The sequence below is a fragment of the Vulpes vulpes genome, chromosome 5 (assembly GCF_048418805.1).
Source record: "Vulpes vulpes isolate BD-2025 chromosome 5, VulVul3, whole genome shotgun sequence".
Taxonomy (NCBI): Eukaryota; Metazoa; Chordata; class Mammalia; order Carnivora; family Canidae; genus Vulpes; species Vulpes vulpes.
This window is the reverse complement of record NC_132784.1, coordinates 74,648,597-74,668,360: the sequence shown is the minus strand read 5'-3', so window position 1 is coordinate 74,668,360 and position 19,764 is coordinate 74,648,597. Positions and strand designations below refer to the sequence as shown.

The 19,764-nt window shown below is 38.7% G+C and overlaps 1 protein-coding gene across 1 annotated transcript in view; it reads left to right on the top strand.

Annotated features, from left to right (window-relative positions):
• NUP160 (nucleoporin 160) overlaps nt 1-19,764 on the top strand; it is a 47,970-nt gene that overhangs the window by 3,991 nt on the left and 24,215 nt on the right. Inside the window, exons 3-15 of the mRNA XM_072758961.1 lie at nt 1,727-1,937; nt 2,472-2,694; nt 3,968-4,046; nt 4,548-4,662; nt 5,154-5,312; nt 11,425-11,502; nt 11,738-11,835; nt 13,420-13,504; nt 15,303-15,371; nt 17,666-17,749; nt 18,043-18,213; nt 18,956-19,055; nt 19,330-19,495. Of these exons, the coding sequence (XP_072615062.1) occupies nt 1,727-1,937; nt 2,472-2,694; nt 3,968-4,046; nt 4,548-4,662; nt 5,154-5,312; nt 11,425-11,502; nt 11,738-11,835; nt 13,420-13,504; nt 15,303-15,371; nt 17,666-17,749; nt 18,043-18,213; nt 18,956-19,055; nt 19,330-19,495 (1,638 nt within the window). The remainder of the gene's footprint in view (nt 1-1,726; nt 1,938-2,471; nt 2,695-3,967; nt 4,047-4,547; nt 4,663-5,153; nt 5,313-11,424; nt 11,503-11,737; nt 11,836-13,419; nt 13,505-15,302; nt 15,372-17,665; nt 17,750-18,042; nt 18,214-18,955; nt 19,056-19,329; nt 19,496-19,764) is intronic.

The following is a 19,764-nucleotide window of genomic DNA, read 5'->3' as shown; positions in this document are numbered from 1 at the left end:
TTTATATACATTCAACAGCAATCATTAAAGGAGGGGAACTGAAGAAAGTGAGGTGTTAGAAAAAATATAGATATGTCAGAGGGGGCAGCCCGGATGGCTCAGTGGTTTAGCGCCGACTTCAGCCCAGGGTGTAATCCTAGAAACCTGGGATCAAGTCCCGTGTCGGGTGCCCAGCATGGAGCCTGCTTCCCCCTCTACCTGTGTCTCTGCCTCTCTCTGTGTGTGTCTCTCATGATAAATAAATAAAATCTTAAAAAAAAAAAAAAAAAAGATACGTTAGAGGAAGTGTGGGAGTGACTGAGCAAGGAGCTAGTCCTTAAAGAATGAAAGAGGTCAGTAGGTAACTGCAGTGGGCAAGGGTCACAAGTGGTATCTAGTTGCACACACTTGAGAGCTGAGTGGTTTGGGCAGGGAAGGAGGAACAGTCACCCAGAGTGGCAGTGACGAGCAAGCAGGACAACGGTGCTCTACCTTGAGAACCCCTCCCTACAGGGAGTGTGATAGAGAAAGCTTACCACCATTAGAGAAGGCAGGTGGGATGGGGGTCCTCAGGCAAGATCCAGGACCTACCTTTAACCATAAGGCAGGAGAGTGAAGCAATTGCTCAGAGATGAAGATGAGGATCCAGAAAACTGTGCTGATGCCGTACCATGAGTTTAGTAGAAGGTAGCCTGAGGAAATCGTCAGAGTTCACATGGTACGTACAGCTTTGGGAGTAGATGAGATGTGCCTTGAGAGAATATGTACAGTAAGCAGATAAGATGACCCAGGATCAGGGTTCGAGGAAATAAAAAGTAGGCGTCAGGTCAAAGAAGAGAGAGAATGCCTAGAGATAGGAGAATAAAACCAGGAGAGGGTAGTATCACAGAAATCAAGAGACTTCAGGACAGCATGGTCAAGTATGTGGAATGCTGCTAAGAGGTCAAGTAGGAGCAGGACTGAGGAATCCAGTGGAATTGGTGTGGTGACATTGGTGAGAAGATGGCAGGTGGGAGAGTATGAGGGAGGCGAGGAAGTAGACAAGACATGGCCACAGAGGAGAAAGATACTGGAATAGCTACATCATGGCAGGAACAGGGCGATAGAGAGCAGCCAGGGAAGAGCATATCTGACTATGGAGAGAAAGTTTTAAAGAAGGAGAGATGGATGCAGGAAGGATATACTTGAGAAAGTCAGAGATTGCCATCAAATTGCTGGAAGGAGACTTGTTCTTTGGGGGAGTATGCAGGCAGTATGGTACACAAGGTAATGAGAAGTTAGGGCTTTCCCAGCATGGTGTTTTCTATGATTCAAAGCTACCATATGGCAGAGATGTGCCTGAAGAAGTCTGCCCTGCATCCCAGCAGGAACAAGTCATAGAAGGGGAAATAGTCAAATTTATTAAGGTCACTATAGTATGATGCTGTGGCACGTTTCATTGCAAGTAATGGAGGTGTGCGGTGTGGATTTCTTTATAGTGGGACTTAATTCCATTGAGTATCATCATTCTAAATAAACGGGCCATCAAGTTTGGAAATGGCTTTATTGTAATAAGATTTGAATTTTATGTTCTATGTTTTGTAAGTCAACGTATTGTGATGGTTCGGATTGTAAAAGTTGATCTGAATTTATTTACCCAGAGCTTTCAAATTAGGAAAGTTCACTTGGAAACTACTCCCATATATTTCAAAGCAACACTCAGAAGGAAAAGCATAAACTTTGTAAACAAATGTCTCTTTTTTAATAGGAAGACCTCTGGAGATACATTGGAGCTGGTGGAAGAGTCACTGGATGTAAATCTGTTGAATAATACAGTTCGCCTCAAATTCCAAAATTGCAGCCTCTTACCTGGAGGGGTTCACATCTCTGAGACTCAGAATCATGTGATAATCTTGATATTAACCAATCAAACAGTGCACAGATTACTTTTACCACACCCTTCCCGGATGTATAGGAGTGTAAGTTGGTTAAGTGTAATATCCTTTGTATCCCAAATTACTTTTCTAGCTGTCAGAAATTTAATGCAGGAGCAATATCCTTTGGAAATTGAAGGAAAATTGGCTTTGTTAGCCCTCACCAAGCATACTTTGATAGTTACTATTTAAAATGATCAGATACATTTTTAAGTTGAAGAAATCATTAAAAAAAAAAAAAAGAACTACCTTTCCTTTTAGGCTCAATTATTTCTTACTTAAAAGACTTGTAGGGGCACGTGGGTGGCTCTGTTAGTTAAGCATCTGACTTCATCTCAGGTCATGATCCCGGAGTCCTGGGATCCACCCGTTTCAGGCTCCTTGCTGAGCAAGACATGGCCACATCCTCCCTCTCTGTCTGCCCCTCCCCTGCTCATGCAGGTGTGCATGCTCACTCTCTCAAATAAATAAAATCTTAAAAACAAACAAACAAACAAACCTTTTATAGCAGTTGAAAGGAACTGAGGAAAATTCAGCGTATTCTGATTTAATGGATTTTTCTTTTTCATTATTCCACAGGAGTTGGTAATTGAAAGTCAGATGCAGTCCATATTTACTGACATTGGAAAAGTTGACTTCAGGGATCCTTGCAACTCTCAACTGATTCCCGCAGTACCTGGACTCTCCCCTAACTCTACCACCTCGGCAGCCTGGCTTAGCAATGATGGGGAGGCTCTGTTTGCTCTACCATCTGCTTCTGGGGGAATCTTTGTTCTTAAACTGCCTCCTTATGACATACCTGGTAAGAATGGGAACTGAAAAAAAAAAAGAATGGGAACTGAACTTGGACTTAATTTTAAAGAAGGAATATTGGCATTAAAACACCTTAGAAGTCCATATCCATCATCCAAGGCAGGAATCGCCTCTCTACACCCTTTGAATGATCATTCAGTGTTGCTTACCTAAGGAATCTAATGCTTTTACTGGGTTTTTGTTTTTTGTTTTCTGAGAAGGAAAGATTTTATACAGTGGATGAGGAATTGTAAACCTTTGGAGTGTGGGAAGACAGATGACTGTAAGCCTATTCTGAGGCCTGTAGTAGAGACGAATTGACTAGTTATCTATCTTCAGTTGAGGTTCTATAATTAAATTAATTGACACAAGGAAGTTTGCTGCTGATAACCTGCTCCAAGTCACCGCTATCTCTTGCCTGGGTTATTGCATTAGCTTCCTAAGTATCCCTCAGATCCGTACTTACCTCTCTACAGAGACTTTTGGGACAGACCTACACATTTAAAACCTTAGTAGAGTCCTGTCACTTCATTGCTCAAAGCCCTTGAATAAGGGTTTGTTCTTCATTAATTCTGAATAAAACCAAAGTCCTTGTATCGCTTTACAGTGACCCCCTGCTGCCTCTCTAACCTCAACTTCTCTTTCCCTTCACCCACCAGCCTCATGCCTTCTTGCAGTTCCTTGAACATACCGGGCATACTCCTCCATCAGGCCTCATTCCCTCAACTCCTCTAAGTCTTTAATCAGTGATTCCTCAGTGTGAGGATTTCCTTGACCACCCTTTCCAAACTGCACATACATACACATGCATCCCCCACCCCAGTATTCTCTGTTTTCACCTATTACCATTCTGCTTACTTTGTTTTGTCTCAGCTTCTGCCTTCCTCCCAGTGAAATGAAAGTTCTATGAGGATAGATGGTTTTTTATGTTTTGTTTACTACTGCATCTTCAGTACCTAGAACTGTGCCTGGCACATGAAAGGAAACCAGTGATTCTTTTGGAAAGAATGATTGTTCTGAGCAGTAGAGTTACTGTTTATAAATGGCACAGGTTTGCCCTAGGAATAGGTCAGTGTTATTTTTATTGATCCAGTAATGATTCAGAGTATTTTAAGTGGGATGTATGTGGATAGGCTGCATCTTAAAACTTTTTTAGTATAGAAACATAGAAGCTTGTCATCTTTTGTAAGGTCCTGATTCATGGTTGCATCCTTCTTGTTGGGTTTCTCTGCGTCTGGTCAAGAGGTTCCTTGGATATCATTGGTCTATTTTCAATCTTGTAGGGATGGTGTCAGTTGTGGAACTGAAACAGAGTTCAGTAATGCAACGACTGCTTATAGGCTGGATGCCAACAGCCATCAGGTAAGTGGTGGCTGGTAGGTAAATCAAAGGGCCCAAGAATTTAATGTTTGCACTGGTCAGCACCTATTAGTAATTCCAGTCTTACTTAAGGCAGAGAAGCATCATACTGGAAAGGAGAGGAGTCTGTAAAACATCACATTCTATCTTAGGAGAGCCACACTTTTGATAACTTGATAGCAAAAAGTGATTTTCTGTATATATCTTCACAATATTCTGTTCAGAGCTCTGCCCTGACTTACCAAATCCAATTTTATGTAATATTAGAAATAGAAAGTTTTTGATGATTAGAAGTCTATTCCTGTCTTATGTAGAACCTTTTTAAAAGTATCATAGTGATTTATTTTAAGTCAAATAGAAAATAGTCTTACACCAGTACACAAGTGCCTGGCTTTTTCTGTTGACTAAGAGTGTACATTAAAACTGTATTTTATCTTTTTAATTACAAATTCTAGTCCAATATTTATAATACTAAAACCCTAAAATCAGGTCTTATGTTTTTAGAGGTGATCAGGGGCCTTCAGATCGTCCCTTTGCTCTTGCTGTCCATTGTGTCGAGCACGATGCCTTCATCTTTGCTCTGTGCCAGGATCATAAACTACGAATGTGGTCTTATAAGGTAAATACTACATTTATAGTTACTGGAAGTTAAAATAGGAGTGTGAATTATAAGAAAATTGAGGTCAATCTTGCTGTTTCTCTCAAAGATTATTAAGATCACTTTTTTGGAAATCATGAGCCATTTCTAGACTCAATTCCATTTAGCTTTATTTTTCACACATTTCTCCTCTTTTATATATATATATTTTAAATTATGAATCCTACAGGATTAAAATAGTAGAAAATACTCTTAAGAGGAACAAAACTTTTAAAAAGGAACAAATGTCATTTTTAAATGCAAGTCGATAAAATAATTTTTAGGATTCATAAAAGTTAATGATTTTATCAGACCGAAGAGATTTTCATCTCAGCCTTTAAAAAAACCTGTAGTGTCCCACAACAGATAAAAGAGGAGGAGTGGTAGATATAATGGGTGCATCCTTTAAAAGAGGAGTTTGTTTTTCTAGCTTGGATATTCTTTGACGCTACTTGTTGACTCATCTTGGGCAGGACCAAATGTGCCTGATGGCAGCCGACATGCTGGAGTATGTTCCTACCTTTAAAGATCTTCGGCTTGCTGCTGGAACTGGACATAAATTACGACTTGCCTATTCCCCTTCCATGGGACTCTATGTAGGGGTATACATGCATGCGCCAAAACAAGGACAGGTATGAAACAACTAAGACATCTGTCAAGCTATGCTGTATGTACTGACGTGAAGAAATAGCTAGAGTTACTGGATCTATTTAACTCTTCACACCAGTGCAGGTACTTCAAGTGTTGTTTCTGTGGAGAGGAGGGGTTTTGTGCTAACATGTGAATTAAAAGATCTTAAAGAAGTCAAGATGAGGGGATCCCTGGGTGGCGCAGCGGTTTGGTTGCGACTCTCTCTGTGACTCTCTCTCTCTGTGACTATCATAAATAAAAAAATAAAAAATAAAAAAAGTCAAGATGAAAGGGAATAGAGAGTTTAAAGGAATTTGAAAGGAAAAGTTAAAGCCAAACAAGAAAGAGCCAATTTGGACATCTGGGTGGAAAAATGGATTTATGAAAGGGACATAGGTGTTATTGAGTGGTTGGAGGGAAATTAATTTTTTTTTTAAGATTTTATTTATTTACTCCTGAGAGATACAGAGAGAGAGAGGCAGAGACACAGACAGAGGGAGAAGCAGGCTCCTCGCAGGGAGCCCGATGTGGGACTTGATCCCGGGATGGGGATCACATCCTGAGCTAAAGGCAGATGCTCAACTGCTGAGCTACCCAGGTGTCCCGGAAATTAATTTTTAGAAATAATTTTGTTCATCTTCCAAACACAAGTTGTGTGTAGATGAGGTATTTAGGGTGTAATAAAATGGTATAATTATATAATAAACAACCATTTGTTGGATAGTTTGGCATGATGCCAGGCCCTTTATGTACATTAGTAGCAAATACTTAGGACTGTGCTTACTCTGGGCTCACATATTATCCATTTACACATATTATCCATTTAATCCTAATAATATTCCAGTGAGGTAGGCTCACTATGCTGAACGTGCCCATCTGGGTGCCCCCTTCACTCCTGTTGGGCTCTGATGCCCAACTACAGGTTGCCCCTCTATATGGATGCCTTCTTTACTATCTTTGGGCTGAGACTCTGCCACCCCCATTCAGTGGACACCCCTTTTTCCCCTTGGGCTCTAATCACTGGTACAGACTGCTACTTTGTGTGGACCCCCTCCTCATCCTGCTTGAGTTTTCACCCTATACCAGGCCTTCCATATGTGTGGAACCCTATACCTTACTCATGCATCTATACTCTAAGCCAAATGTGGATACTCTTTTTACTGTCTTGGGCTCTTTTTTTTTAAGATTGATTGATTGATTGATTGATTGATTGATTGATTGATTTGAGAGAGAAAGGGAGAGAGGCTGGGGGGTGAGGGGTGCAGAGCAGGAGCGAGTGAAAAAATCCTAAGTATACCCTGCTGAGTGCAGAGCCCAATGCAGGGCTCTATCTCACAACCCTGAGATGACCTGAGCCAAAACCAAGAGTTGGATGTTCAGCTGACTGAACCACCCAGGTGTCCCTTTACTCCCTTGGGCTCTTGATTCATCCCATGACCTGTCTTTGGTCTCAATTTCCTAGAGTAGCCCATGGAACTCAGGAAAATACTAACTTACATTTGCCAATTTACCATGTGATAAAGGATATAGATGAACAAATAGATGAAGAAGTATATAGGGTGAGGTCCAAAAGTATCCTGAGTTCAGAGGCCTCTGTCCCTGTCATGTTGTGGTGTGCCACCTTCTTGGCACATGGGTGTGTTCATCAATCTGGAAGCTCTCCACATACCATATTTTAGGGATTTTTATGGAGGCATTATTTAATTAAAAAAAAAAAAAAGTCTTTTATCATCCAGGAAATTCCAGGGATTTAGGAGTTCTGTATAAGATGTTCCTATCATTCTATCACTCAGGAAATTACAAGCATTTTAGTTCAGTGTCAGGAGCCAGGGAAAAAAAAAAAAAAAATATATATATATATATATATATATATATATATATATATTTCTTATTATTTGACAGATTCTCATAGAGATTATGTTGGTTCTATAGATGATACTGGAAAATATTGCCATCTTAGTATCATTAAGTCTTTTGGTCTGTAAAACTACATGGTTTTGTAGTTTTCAGAGTGTAAGTTTTGCAGTTCTTTTGATCAGTTTATTCCTAGGTATTTTATTCCTTTTAATACTAGTATAAATGCAATTATTGAAATAAAATTACTATTTTTTTCAGTTTTTACATTGCACAATGCAAGTTTATAGAAAAACAGTTGGTATTGGTATATTGATCGTGTATCTTGCAACTTTGCTGAATTTTTCTGTTCCAATAGTGATACAGTAGAATCTTCAGAATGTCTTTTTTTTTTTTAAGATTGATTGATTGATTTGAGAGAAGGAGAGCACGCATGAGCAGAGAGAGGGACAGAGAGCATGAGCAGGGAGGCTGATATGGAGTTCAATCTCAGGACCCTAGGATCACAACCTAAAGGCAGACACTGAACTGACTGAGCCACCCAGGCACCCCCTCAGAATGTCTCATATACAAGATAACCTCATCTGCAAATAAAATTTTATTATTTTCTTTCCAATTGAATCAACTGAATGCCTTTTTTTTTCCCCTTTAAATGCCCTGGATAGATCTTCCAGTACAATATTGAACAGAAGTAGGGAGAGCTTACATCTTTGTCTTGTTGCTGATCTAAGGGGAGAAAGCTTTCAGTGTTTCACCATTGAGGATGATGTTAGCTGTGCATTTTTCATAAATGCTCTATCGTATTGAGGAAATTCTTTCTACTCCTAGTTTATTGAGTGTTTTTATCATGAAGGGGCATTCTGTTTGGTGCCATTGCCTTGATTCATGTTAAAACACCAGTAATTTTACCCTGTATTTGGGCTTTTGCATCATCAATGCAAAAATATCAACACAGTGAAAAAGGCAAATAATGTGGTATCATTATGAAAAGATTTTCAGCCTTGAAAGGGGTCAAGGGGCTGGCTGGCTCAGTTGGTATAGCATGTGACTCTTGATCTCGGGGTCGTGAGTTTGAGCCTCATGTTGGATATAGAGAATACCAGAAAAAAAATAAAAAGAAAAGGATTTCAGCCTCCTCCCTGTTTCAGCAGTCTGTGGCCTACATTTTCAGAAGCAGGCTAAAAGATTCAAAATTGAATGTAGGAGTGCTGTCAAATTGAGCAGAGCTTTTTTTCTTTTTTTTTTTTTTTTTAAGATTTTCTTTCTTTGAGAGCGAAAGAGAGAGAGAACACATGAGCGGCAGAGAAGGGAGGGAAGGAAGAGGGACAAATAGTTTCCCCACTGAGTACAGAGCCCTAGGCAGGGGGTGGGGGGGAGGGTGACCCTGAGATGATGACCTGAGCTACCTGGGCACTCCTGAACAGAGCTATTAGTTCCTTTGTTTTGAGCATTATGTTTCTATATTTCCTTTGTTTTGAGCATTATGTTTCTATCAGTGAAGCCTAAAATCAGATAAGCTTGTAGTCCTTCTTTTTCCCCTTTATAAAAACTGCTCTACAGCCTGTTTTTTCCTGCTAATCTGCGCAGTTGAAGTTTTTCTTTTATCTGTAATATTTTACATCCATTTCTATTAATTTCATTTGTTTCTTGTTTCTCTTTTGGTTCTTTGGATTCTGATTCATTAGTAAGTGTATTTCTTTGGTCATTCCCAGTTTCTTGTTCTCATTGATATTATAGACATGCCACTTGTATTCCACCTAAGACACTAATACAACTCTCAGAAGTTCTGTAGACCTATGGAGTGTGATCTGTGGAATGGTCCTGGACCACAGATTCTTGGTTACCAGGTTGCAGTAAAATAACTGCAGAAAGTGAGAGAAAACTTTTAGACATTTATAGTGGTTTTACTTTGCTACAGACATCCACATTCAAGGTTTCTCTATTTTATAAAAGTATCAATCTGCAACAGGTTAAAAATTTAAAAACAACAACAACAACAAAACTAATCCTTTACCACAGGCAGTTTGAGAAGCTCTACACTAGTCCAGCATTTTTCCAACTTGTTTTTCAGCTAGAATCTATAATAAGATATATCTTGCTTTGCTACTGAGTATACATTGTGATGATGGACATGTAACAAAAATTTTCATGAAACATACTTAACCTTTACTGGGAGTAATGAACTGATGAACTCTGATACTTTGTGGTTTTTTTTGTTTATTTGTTTCTAAAGATTTTATTTATTTATTCATGAGAGACCGAGAAAGAGAGAGAGGCAGAGACCTACACAGAGGGAGAAGCAGGCTCCATGTGGGGAGCCTGATGTGGGACTCAATACCCATATTCCAGGATCATGCCCTGGGCCAGAAGGCAGACACTCAACCACTGAGCCACCCAGGTGTCCCTTTTTTTTTTTTTTTTTTTTTTTTTTGAATACTGGCTGAGACCTACTGATTTATATGCCACTAAGGAGTTGAGACCTGCAACTTGTAAAATACAGCTTTAGGCTAGGGTGAATATAAACACTGCATATGTTTTTCATATTTTATGGATTCTTATTTTTTTCTCAAAAGGGACTCTCACTGTATATTTTTCTTTTACTACTTTCTAATGGACAGTTGCTTGTGTTATAAGGACAGAACCATTGTCACTCATCAATTTATGGTGAATTTTCTTCATCCACAAAAAATTACTTAAAATATCCCTTAGGAGCACCTGGATGGCTCAGTTGGTTAAGTGTCTGCCTTAAGCTTGGGACATGAGCACAGGGTCCTTGAATCAAGCCCCACATCGGGCTCCTTGCTCAACAGGGAGCCTGCTTTGCCCTCTCCCTCTGCCTGTCACTCTGCCTACTTGTGCATGCTCTCTCTCTCTCTGTCAAATAAATCTCAAAATATCTATTAAATATCATTTTTGAAATTGAAAATTTCTGTTTTGGTAGTAGAATTAAATACTGTACTTGAATTTAGAGTTTTGTTTTTGTAAGGGTTAACTAATATTGATTTCTATTTCACATATATTTATTTTTATTTTTTTATTTTTTAAATTTTATTTATTCATTCATGAGAGACACACAGAGAGAGAGAGAGAGAAGCTGAGACACAGGCAGAGGGAGAAGCAGGCTCTATGCAGGGAGCCCGACATGGGACTTGATCCCGGGACTCCAGGATCACACCCAGGGCTGAAGGCGGCGCTAAACCACTGAGCCACCCGGGCTGCCCTCACATATATTTTAAATTGTCCCTAGTATAGGGCACTTTAATGCCTCAGTTGGTTGAGCAGCCAACTCTTGGTTTTGACTCAGGTCATGATCTCATGGGTCATGAGATTGAGCCCCACATTGGGCTCCGCACTCAATGAGAAGTCTGCTTGAAGATTCTCTCCCTATGCACCTTCTCACTCTCTTTCTCTCTCAAATTAATTAATTATCTCTAGTACTTTAGTAAAAATAGAAACTTAAAAGCAGGCTTCTGACCATAATGAGATACCATCTTACACCCTTGGGATGGCTACTATCCAAAAAAACCCCAGAAAATAGCAGGGTTGACAAGGATATGGAGAAATTGAAACACTTGTGCATTGCTGGTGGGAATGCAAAATGTTGCAGCCACTGTAGAAAACAGTGTGTCAGTTCCTCAAAAAATTGATCATAGCATTACCCTGTGATCCAGCAAATTCCACTTGTGGGTTTATACCCCAAAGAATTCAAAGCAAAGTCTCAAAGACATATTTATAGCATTATTTACAATAGCCAAAAGGTAGAAACAACCGAAGTCTTCCTTGACAGATGAAGGAATAAACAAAAATTGTTTATACATAAAATGGAATGTTATTCAACCTTAAAAAGGAAAGAAATTCTGACACATGCTACAACATGGATAGACCTTGAGGATGTTATGCTAAGTGAGGTAAGCCAGTCACAAAAAAGAAAATACTGTTAAGGTGCCTAGAGCAGTCAAGTTCATAGAGACAGAAGGTGGAATGGTAGGTGATGGGGGCTGGAGGGAGAGAGGAGTATGCAATTGTTTAATTAGTATAGTTTCAGTTTTACAAGATGAGAAAAGGTCTGGAGAGAGGTTGCACAATAATGTGAATGTATTTAACACTACTGGACTATATGTTAAAAATGGTTAGGATGGTAAATGTTTTGGGTATTTTACCACAATTTTTTAAAATATTGGTTTCTGAATGTTTATAACTCTTAGGAAAGTAGCATGTTGATTACTTCAAGTAATAAATTATCAACTTATGTTTCAACAGTTCTGCATTTTCCAACTGGTGAGCACTGAGAACAACCGCTATAGTCTAGATCACATTTCTTCCCTATTCACTTCTCAGGTAGGTTGGATCATTCTTTGCCATATCATGCACATACTGGAAACACGTACTGACTGATGCAACTATGTTATAAAGGGATGGAAATCTTAAAATGGAATATTTAACAATATATGCAAACAAAATTCCATGGTACTCTTTTTTTATGTTTTTACTTCTCATCTTGATAAAAATTTAAGTTACTATAAGCTATTAATCTTTCTTATTTTAACCTCTTTTTCCCCACATTTCCCTGTAGGAGACACTGATTGACTTTGCCATCACCTCTACAGATATCTGGGCCATGTGGCATGATGCTGAGAACCAAACCGTTGTGAAATACATCAACTATGAACAGTATGGATCACTTACTTCTGTCATGCTGCCTCACCCCAAGGAGTTTGATACTTAGAAAACAGCAGAGCTTTTTATGTAACCAAAGTCAAGTGTTTGCATTGAAAGGATTCAGCCCTGGGTTCGCCTGTTATCTGTTTTCTGAAACTTCCTTTTTTATTCTGTGTTATTTCTTACTTTTTGGTTTTAGAACAAAATGAAGGATACTTAGGGTTGGAATGAGATAAAGAAAATACCATATTTCTTTTTTTTTTTTTTTTTTAATTTTTATTTATTTATGATAGTCATACAGAGAGAGAGAGAGAGAGAGGCAGAGACACAGGCAGAGGGAGAAGCAGGCTCCATGCACCGGGAGCCTGATGTGGGATTTGATCCCGGGTCTCCAGGATCGCGCCCTGGGCCAAAGGCAGGCGCCAAACCGCTGCGCCACCCAGGGATCCCGAAAATACCATATTTCTTGAGAGAAATGGCATGTACCCGAAATACTTGTAATTTGGGATTTTTCTTTGTTTCTGAGCAGAATGTTTCTGACAGCCACAACTTCCAAAAGATGTTGCAGCCCCTTTGGGTTCTCAGTTTTCTAATAAGAAGAGAAATTGATGTATAAGTATAGTGCTTTTCAAACCTTAACACAACTTAACGTGTTGGTAATAACTAATATTATGTATATTAGGTCTCTAATATTTTTAGTGTACAGGATAATAGTATAAAATGTTTTAGTAGTTACAAACTACATTAAAGAAATAATTTTGAATCAAACATTGGTATACCCCTGAAATAATTTGTGTAGGATTCTCTGGAATACAATTTAATGCCTTAACTAAACTAATTAAACCTTAGGGATCTCTCTTAATCCTGTATTCTAGAACAGAACTATAGGAATAGTTGAGCCACATCTCAGAAAATATGAGAGTACTCCTTATAGATAGCATTCAAGCAAAGTGGTAAAAAGCAAAGACTCTGGTATCAGATGAGAGTTTGAGTCTGGTTGTGAAACTGAGTAGCTGTGAGATGCTCTAAGCCTCACTTTCACCATCTGCAAGATGGGGTTAAAACATCCTTCGGAGTTACCATAAGGCTTACATGAGTAATACCCTTAACTACATCTAGCATAGTGTCTAATATATAGTAAATGTAGACTATAAGTAAGCTATTATTTGTAGATTTGTGATTAGTGTTTTAATTTCAGGAGGATGCCTGTTAAACTAAGATACTTCTGTAAAGACAGACTACTGAAAATAAGTTTTATTTATTTGTTTATTTGTTTATTTATTTGTTTGTTTGTTTGTTTGTTTATTTATTTATTTATTTATTTTAAGACTTGAAAGATCAACAGCAGGGGTGCCTAGGTGGCTCAGTCAGTTAAGCATCTGCCTTCAGCTCAGGTTATGATCTCAGGCTCCTAGGATTGAGCCCCACATTGGGCTCCCTGCTCACAGGGAGTCTGCTTTTCCCTCTGCCTCTCCTCTCCACTTGTCCTCCCTCTCTTTCAAACAAATAAATAATTAAATATTTTTTAAAAAAATTAACAGCATAAGCTTTTAGTTATTTTTATGTAGACTGATGGCCTTTTTTGTTTCCCTGTAGTAATGCTGCAGGTCAATGGAATTCGGTTTTTATGCACTCTCTGCCAGAGGAAGAGATCATTCTCAGAGATGATCAAGACCCCAGAGTAAGCAACATTAAAGTTTTATATAAGGGTATGATTTACTCTGATCATTAGTTTGAGAAGAATCAGTTGTATTAGTCTGAGTTCTTTCAGCTGCAGGTGAAAGAAACCTCAAACTGACTTAGGCTTAAAAGGAAAATATATTGGGGCACGTGAATGGCTCAGGTTAAGCGTTTGCCTTTGGCTCAGGTCGTGATCCCAGGGTTCTGAGATCGGGCTTGAGTCGGGCTCACTGCTCAGTGGGGAGCCTCCCCTCTCTCTGCTCATGCTCTCTCTCTCTTGCTCTCTCTCTCTCTCTCTCTCTGTCAAATAAAACCTTTGAAAAGGGAGTGGGGGGAACCTATTGATTTGAGAAGCTGAGAATTACCTAGCTTCAGCCATGGCTGAAACAAGCTTTCAGAGCTTAATCTTTCCTTTGTCTCTATTCTGCTTTCCTCCTTGATGGGTTTATTCTCAGGCAGGTTCCCTAAGTATGTGCCTTCCATGAATTTAACAACCCCAGGGGAAAGAGAGAGCCTCTGTCCCTGGTCCTGAAATAGACTCATTTACCTGGCTTGAGCCATGCTGATTTCTGACATAGTGAGCCGAAGGAATAGAATAATCTGGCTTGGCATGAGAAACCTGTCCAACCTGCTTTTTGCTCCTGTGGAGATGATAAAGTCAGTTTGAGTATGGGTCAAGGAGGAATGGTTCCCCAGAGAAAGCTAGGGATTAGTTAGTAAAAGAAGGGAAGTGGATCGTGGGCAGACATGAACACTAAGTATCCACTATACTGACCATGTTGGTATATGCATATAAACTAGAAATCAGATAAATTCTGTTAGCAATATATGCTATGAAGAAAATAACTTTAGGGATGCCTGGGTAGCTCAACGATTGAGCATCTGCCTTCAGCTCAGGTCATGATCCCAGGGTCCCGCCTGTGGCTACCCGTAGGGAACCTACTTCTCCGTCTGCCTATGTCTGCCTCTCTTTGTGTGTCTCTCATTAATAAATAAAATCTTTTTTAAAAAGAAAGAAAAGAACTTTAATACAATAGCAAGCAAAACAGGCCAATCTCCCTGTTTTTCAGAGAGCTACCTTCAGGATAAGTAGAAGCAAAAACTGTCAGTTGATGTCTTCATGTTAAAATGAGGTTAAAGAAAAAAATAAAATAAAATAAAATAAAATGAGGTTGAAGGTGAGGGGCCCTAGGTCATTCCCTAGAACCTCAGTAGAAAGAAAGAAACTTGAATGAAGGTCAGTCAGGTTTGCTACTTCCTGGCAAATCTGATTTAAAAATTTGGGCAAAATAATTAGGCAACATACAACTAACCATTTTTTTTCTTTCTACTTCATTTCCCTAGCTACAGCTTATTGCAAATTTTTATTTGTTTTTACATGTAATGCCTATTCTTGGTTTCTTTTCTTTTATATGTGAGACACTTTGTGGATGGTGTAGAAGCCAGTTTAGTTTAATTGTTCTCTTCCTGTATCACCAATAAACTGGGTTTGCCTTTCCCACTTAAGGTTGGCATTTGACAAGCTGTTTCCCAGTGGAACTCTATGAAGTACTCCATGAAGAACACACTGATTTCTTATAGCATGCCTAATTGACTCAGAGGCACTGCAGTCTCCTCAGTGTGAATAGAACTACTCTAATACTTGGTATTGCTCAAATATAGAAAGGCCATGTTCATATAATGGAAACTCAAATGTTGGTGCTAATGTGATGAATTCTTCCTTCAAAATTTTCTAAATTATATCTATTTGGTGTTAATTTTTTTAAAATAATACTAATTTTTGTTTTACTGTTCTGCAGGAGATGTATTTGCAGAATCTATTTACACCAGGACGATTCATAAATGCAGCTTTATGTAAAGCTTTACAGGTCAGCAAGAAAATACTTAATGTTTATTTAAAACTACCTCTTATTTTGTCATTATCATTGTGTAATTAATAATTAATGTTGGGACGCCTGGGTGGCTCAGCGATTTAGCCCCTGCCTTCCACCCAGGGTGGATCCTGGAGTCCCAGGATCAAGTCCCACATCCCTGCTCCCTGCATTCTCCCTCTGCCTGTCTCTGCCTCTTTCTCTTTCTGTGTCTCTCATGAATAAATGGATAAAATCTTTAAAAAAACAATTACTGTTAACTTTTGTTGTTTTATATACACTAAACACCAAACCTATTTTTGCAGCTGTAGATACATGTGTTTATTAGCGTGATTGTAAAAAAATTTGTTTCCATTAAGTAAAGACTCCCAACAGGGAGATAGACCTCTAAGTACTTTCCCAATGACTAGTGAAGCATGCCAGTGGTAAAAAAGAAATTTGTGCTTATAGTATTATAAAAAGATACCATACTATACTACATATAATCTCAGTACTTGAAATAAATTTCAGATGTTTTCTTAGTTTTGATGGTACTCTATTTTTGCCCTTTTGTTAATACAGTGAAGGTCTGACTTAGTTCAGAATCAAAAAACCTCTGAAAATCTAATCTTCAAAAGTCACATGCCTTAAGAGATGCTTAATGCTTTACAAAAGGATTCTTTAAAGTCACTTTGGCTTCTTTAAATTGCCATTGACTTCACGGATTGCAAATAGAGTAATCACTCATAGAATTGGAAGGTTCCTCAGAATCTTCTCACCCAACCTTCTACACCAAGAAACCCTGCTGAGGCTTCTCCAGCAGCTGTTCAGCTTCTCATTGTCTCTGCCTCCAGTGATGAGTTTCTCACGGGCTCCTCTGTGAGTTACTGTTCCCAAGCTGTGTCATTTAAAAGCTCTTCCCAGGGATCCCTGGGTGGCGCAGCGGTTTGGCGCCTGCCTTTGGCCCAGGGTGCGATCCTGGAGACCCGGGATCGAATCCCACGTCGGGCTCCTGGTGCATGGAGCCTGCTTCTCCCTCTGCCTGTGTCTCTGCCTCTCTCTCTCTCTCTGTGACTATCATAAAAAAAATAAAAAAATAAAAGCTCTTCCCAGGGATTCCTTGGTGGCCCAGCAGTTGAGTGTCTGCCTTCGGCTAAGGGCCTCATGATCCTGGGGTCCAGGATCAAGTCCCACATCGGACTCCTTGCAAGGAGCCTGCTTCTCCGTCTGCCTGTCTCTGCCTCTCTCTCTTGGTGTCTCTCATGAATAAATAAATAAAATATTTAATAAAAAATAAAAGCTCTTCCCAGTATTGGATCAAATTTAGTCCTTATCCTTTTGGTGGGGACTTCCTAAAACATGTCTCTTTGCTCAAAAGCAACTAGTCAAATATTTTAGAAATCCTTCCATATTGTCTCTCTCCAGATTAAATACACCCTGTTCCTTAACTTTCTCTCAAGTGATACCCCTTCTAGACCCTTGACTTTTCTTTTACACACATTCTTAAATATATGCTTATTGGATGTTTTCTCTTTTCCCTCTGCTAAAACTTCAAAGTGACATGGTCACTCTCTCCTAAGAGGTTTTTTTTCTTTTCATTCCATCAGACTTTTTATTTGCTAACAATTAAATTTATGTGTTATGCTATCTCTTGCACACTGAAATAGTAAATAATCAATCTCTAAGGCATTTGTTAAATGCTCTCCTCTAGTAGTCATTTCTAGTAGAGTGACCAGCCACAAGACCAATTCCAGCTTGCTTTTGTGCCAGTCTTGGTTGTGTGTATTGAGCATCATTTTATATTTGCCTTCTAGCTGAGCAATAGTCTTTCTAGGTTTTTTCTCTTTCTAATCCAACTGTACCGTTATTATTCTGTCAGATTCATGTATATCTCTGGTTTACTCTGGTCTACAGAAATGACTTCAAAAAAAAGAAAGAAAAATGATTTCAAACTTGTGATTTTTTACATACAGAAATTACTTACAGTATTAGAAATAGATGGGTATTGGGATGCTTGGGTGGCTCAGCAGTTGAGCATCTGCCTTTGACTCAGGGCTTGATCCCAGGGTCCAGGATCAAGTCCCACATTGGGCTCCCTGCATGGAGCCTGCTTCTCTCTCTGCCTATGTCTCTGCCTCTCTTTCTCTCTCTCTCGTGAATAAACAAATAAAATCTTAAAAAAGAAATAGATGGGTATTTCAGCTATATTCAGTTTCTATTGTATTGAGAATGCCTCAGTGCCTTCTAAATTGAAATATTTTTCATTCAGTTTTAGGTAGTACATAATACTCTAAAATGTCTCTTAATTTTAGATTTTCTGTCGAGGAACTGAGAGGAAGTCCGATCTTTCCTGGAGTGAACTGAAGAAAGAAGTCACTTTAGCTGTTGAAAGCGAGGTGAGGTTTGGGTAGAGAAAGAATGGTAATTTCTTGATCTAGGGTAGATTGGTGCTGAGGAATTGTTCACATTGTTCACTGGACCTTATTGGTAGGAAGTATACATGTTTAAACCTTTTGAGAATTAGAGAGATGTATAGTCTATAGGGTGTAATGCGTAAAGGATATTTATTTGGCTATAACTGAGTAAAATGATATTAGATGATTATGTTTTAGGAAAGAAAGATCCCAAATGGTATTAAGAGTGTCTATCTCCCCCCACCCCCACCCCACCCCTTTTTCTTCTTTGCCAGCTCCAAGGAAGTGTGACAGAGTATGAGTTTTCCCAGGAGGAGTTTCGAAATTTACAACAGGAATTCTGGTGCAAGTTCTATGCCTGTTGTCTTCAGTACCAAGAAGCCCTCTCTCATCCTCTTGCCCTACATTTGAATCCACACACAAACATGGTGTGCCTGCTGAAAAAAGTAAGGGCACTAAAGCATGTAGAACTCCTTTAGATGGTTCAGAAGATTTTTCAGAATATCTGTCATATGTTGTAGTTAGCTTGTAGCACCTTTTTTTTCTTTTAGAATTATAGCTCATTTGTCTTTAGGTAGTCTTCTACATTACTTTAAATTTTTTTGCATTTTATTAAGTACCTTATTAAGTACTGAAGTGATTTCAAACTTGTAAGAATTACAAGAGTAGCACAAAGAGCTCTTGTATACCCTTCACCCAGATTCATCATTTATTAACTTCCATATGCTTTCCTTCTATACATATTTATTCTTCTTGAGCTACTTGAGAGTTAGTCATAAACATTATGCCCCTTTATCCTTAAGTATTTTATCACGTATCTTAAGAACAGTGTATTCTTACATAACCACAGCACAATTTAAAGATCAGGTAATTCGATATTGATATGATATTGTCCAATTACATTCTGATTTTACCAGATGTGCCTGTAATTTTTCTTCTGATCTAGGATCCAATCTAAGATCTTGGATATATTTGGTTGTCATGTTTATTTAGGTAAATCTTGTGCTTTTGTCAGCCTTTCTTTGTCTTTCATGACATTGACATTTTTTTGAAGACTATACCTGTTTTACAGAGTGTCTTTCATATTGGATATGTCTGGTGTTACCTCATAATAAGATTCAGGTCTCAATTTTTTATACCTGTAAACATTCATTGAAAAAAGTGTAATTGGAAGATTTGTATTTCCAGGGGTACCTGTCTTTCCTTGTGCCTTCCTCCTTAGTGGATCATTTGTATCTCCTGCCTGATGAGAACCTTTTGGCAGAGGATGAGGCAGCTATATCTGATGGTAATAATAATTATTGTGTCCATATTTAAGCCCCTTCCTACATAAATCCTATGCTATGTTTCAAGTGGATGCAAAAAAACTTTGATTGCCCCTATGACCTTTCCTGGTCAATTTACCACAATATAAATATAGTAAGGAAAACTGAAGAGGCCTAAGCATCTCCAAGACCTCAGATAGATCCTTGGCATTTAATTACTAATATTTTATTTTAGTATATACTAAATCAGTGGCTTTTCATTGACTTGAGTCATGAACGTTAACTTTCTCTTAATAGATGTGGATATTGCTCGAGATGTCATGTGTCTTATAAAATGCCTTCGGCTGATTGGAGAGTCAGTAACTATGGATATGGCAGCAGTGATGGAAATGAGTTGTTACAACCTACAGTCACCAGAAAAGGCTGCAGAACAGATTCTGGAAGATTTGATCACTATTGATGTGTAAGGAGAATTTAGGGTAAAGTGCATTTCCTAATAGAAATTTAGCAAATTTTAGTGCCAGAATCAAGTTTTTACTGTACATTCAAGTCTATGCAAAGTACTGATTTGAAGTTAAAATGAGTACTAAATAGGTGTCTCCATTTTTAAACAAAAAAATCTAACACATGAATTCAGATCTGGAAGCAGACTCAAATTATGGTCTAGGAGCACCGTGGTGGCTCATTTGCTTAGGCATCTGCCTTCAGCTTGGATCATGATCCTGGGGTCCT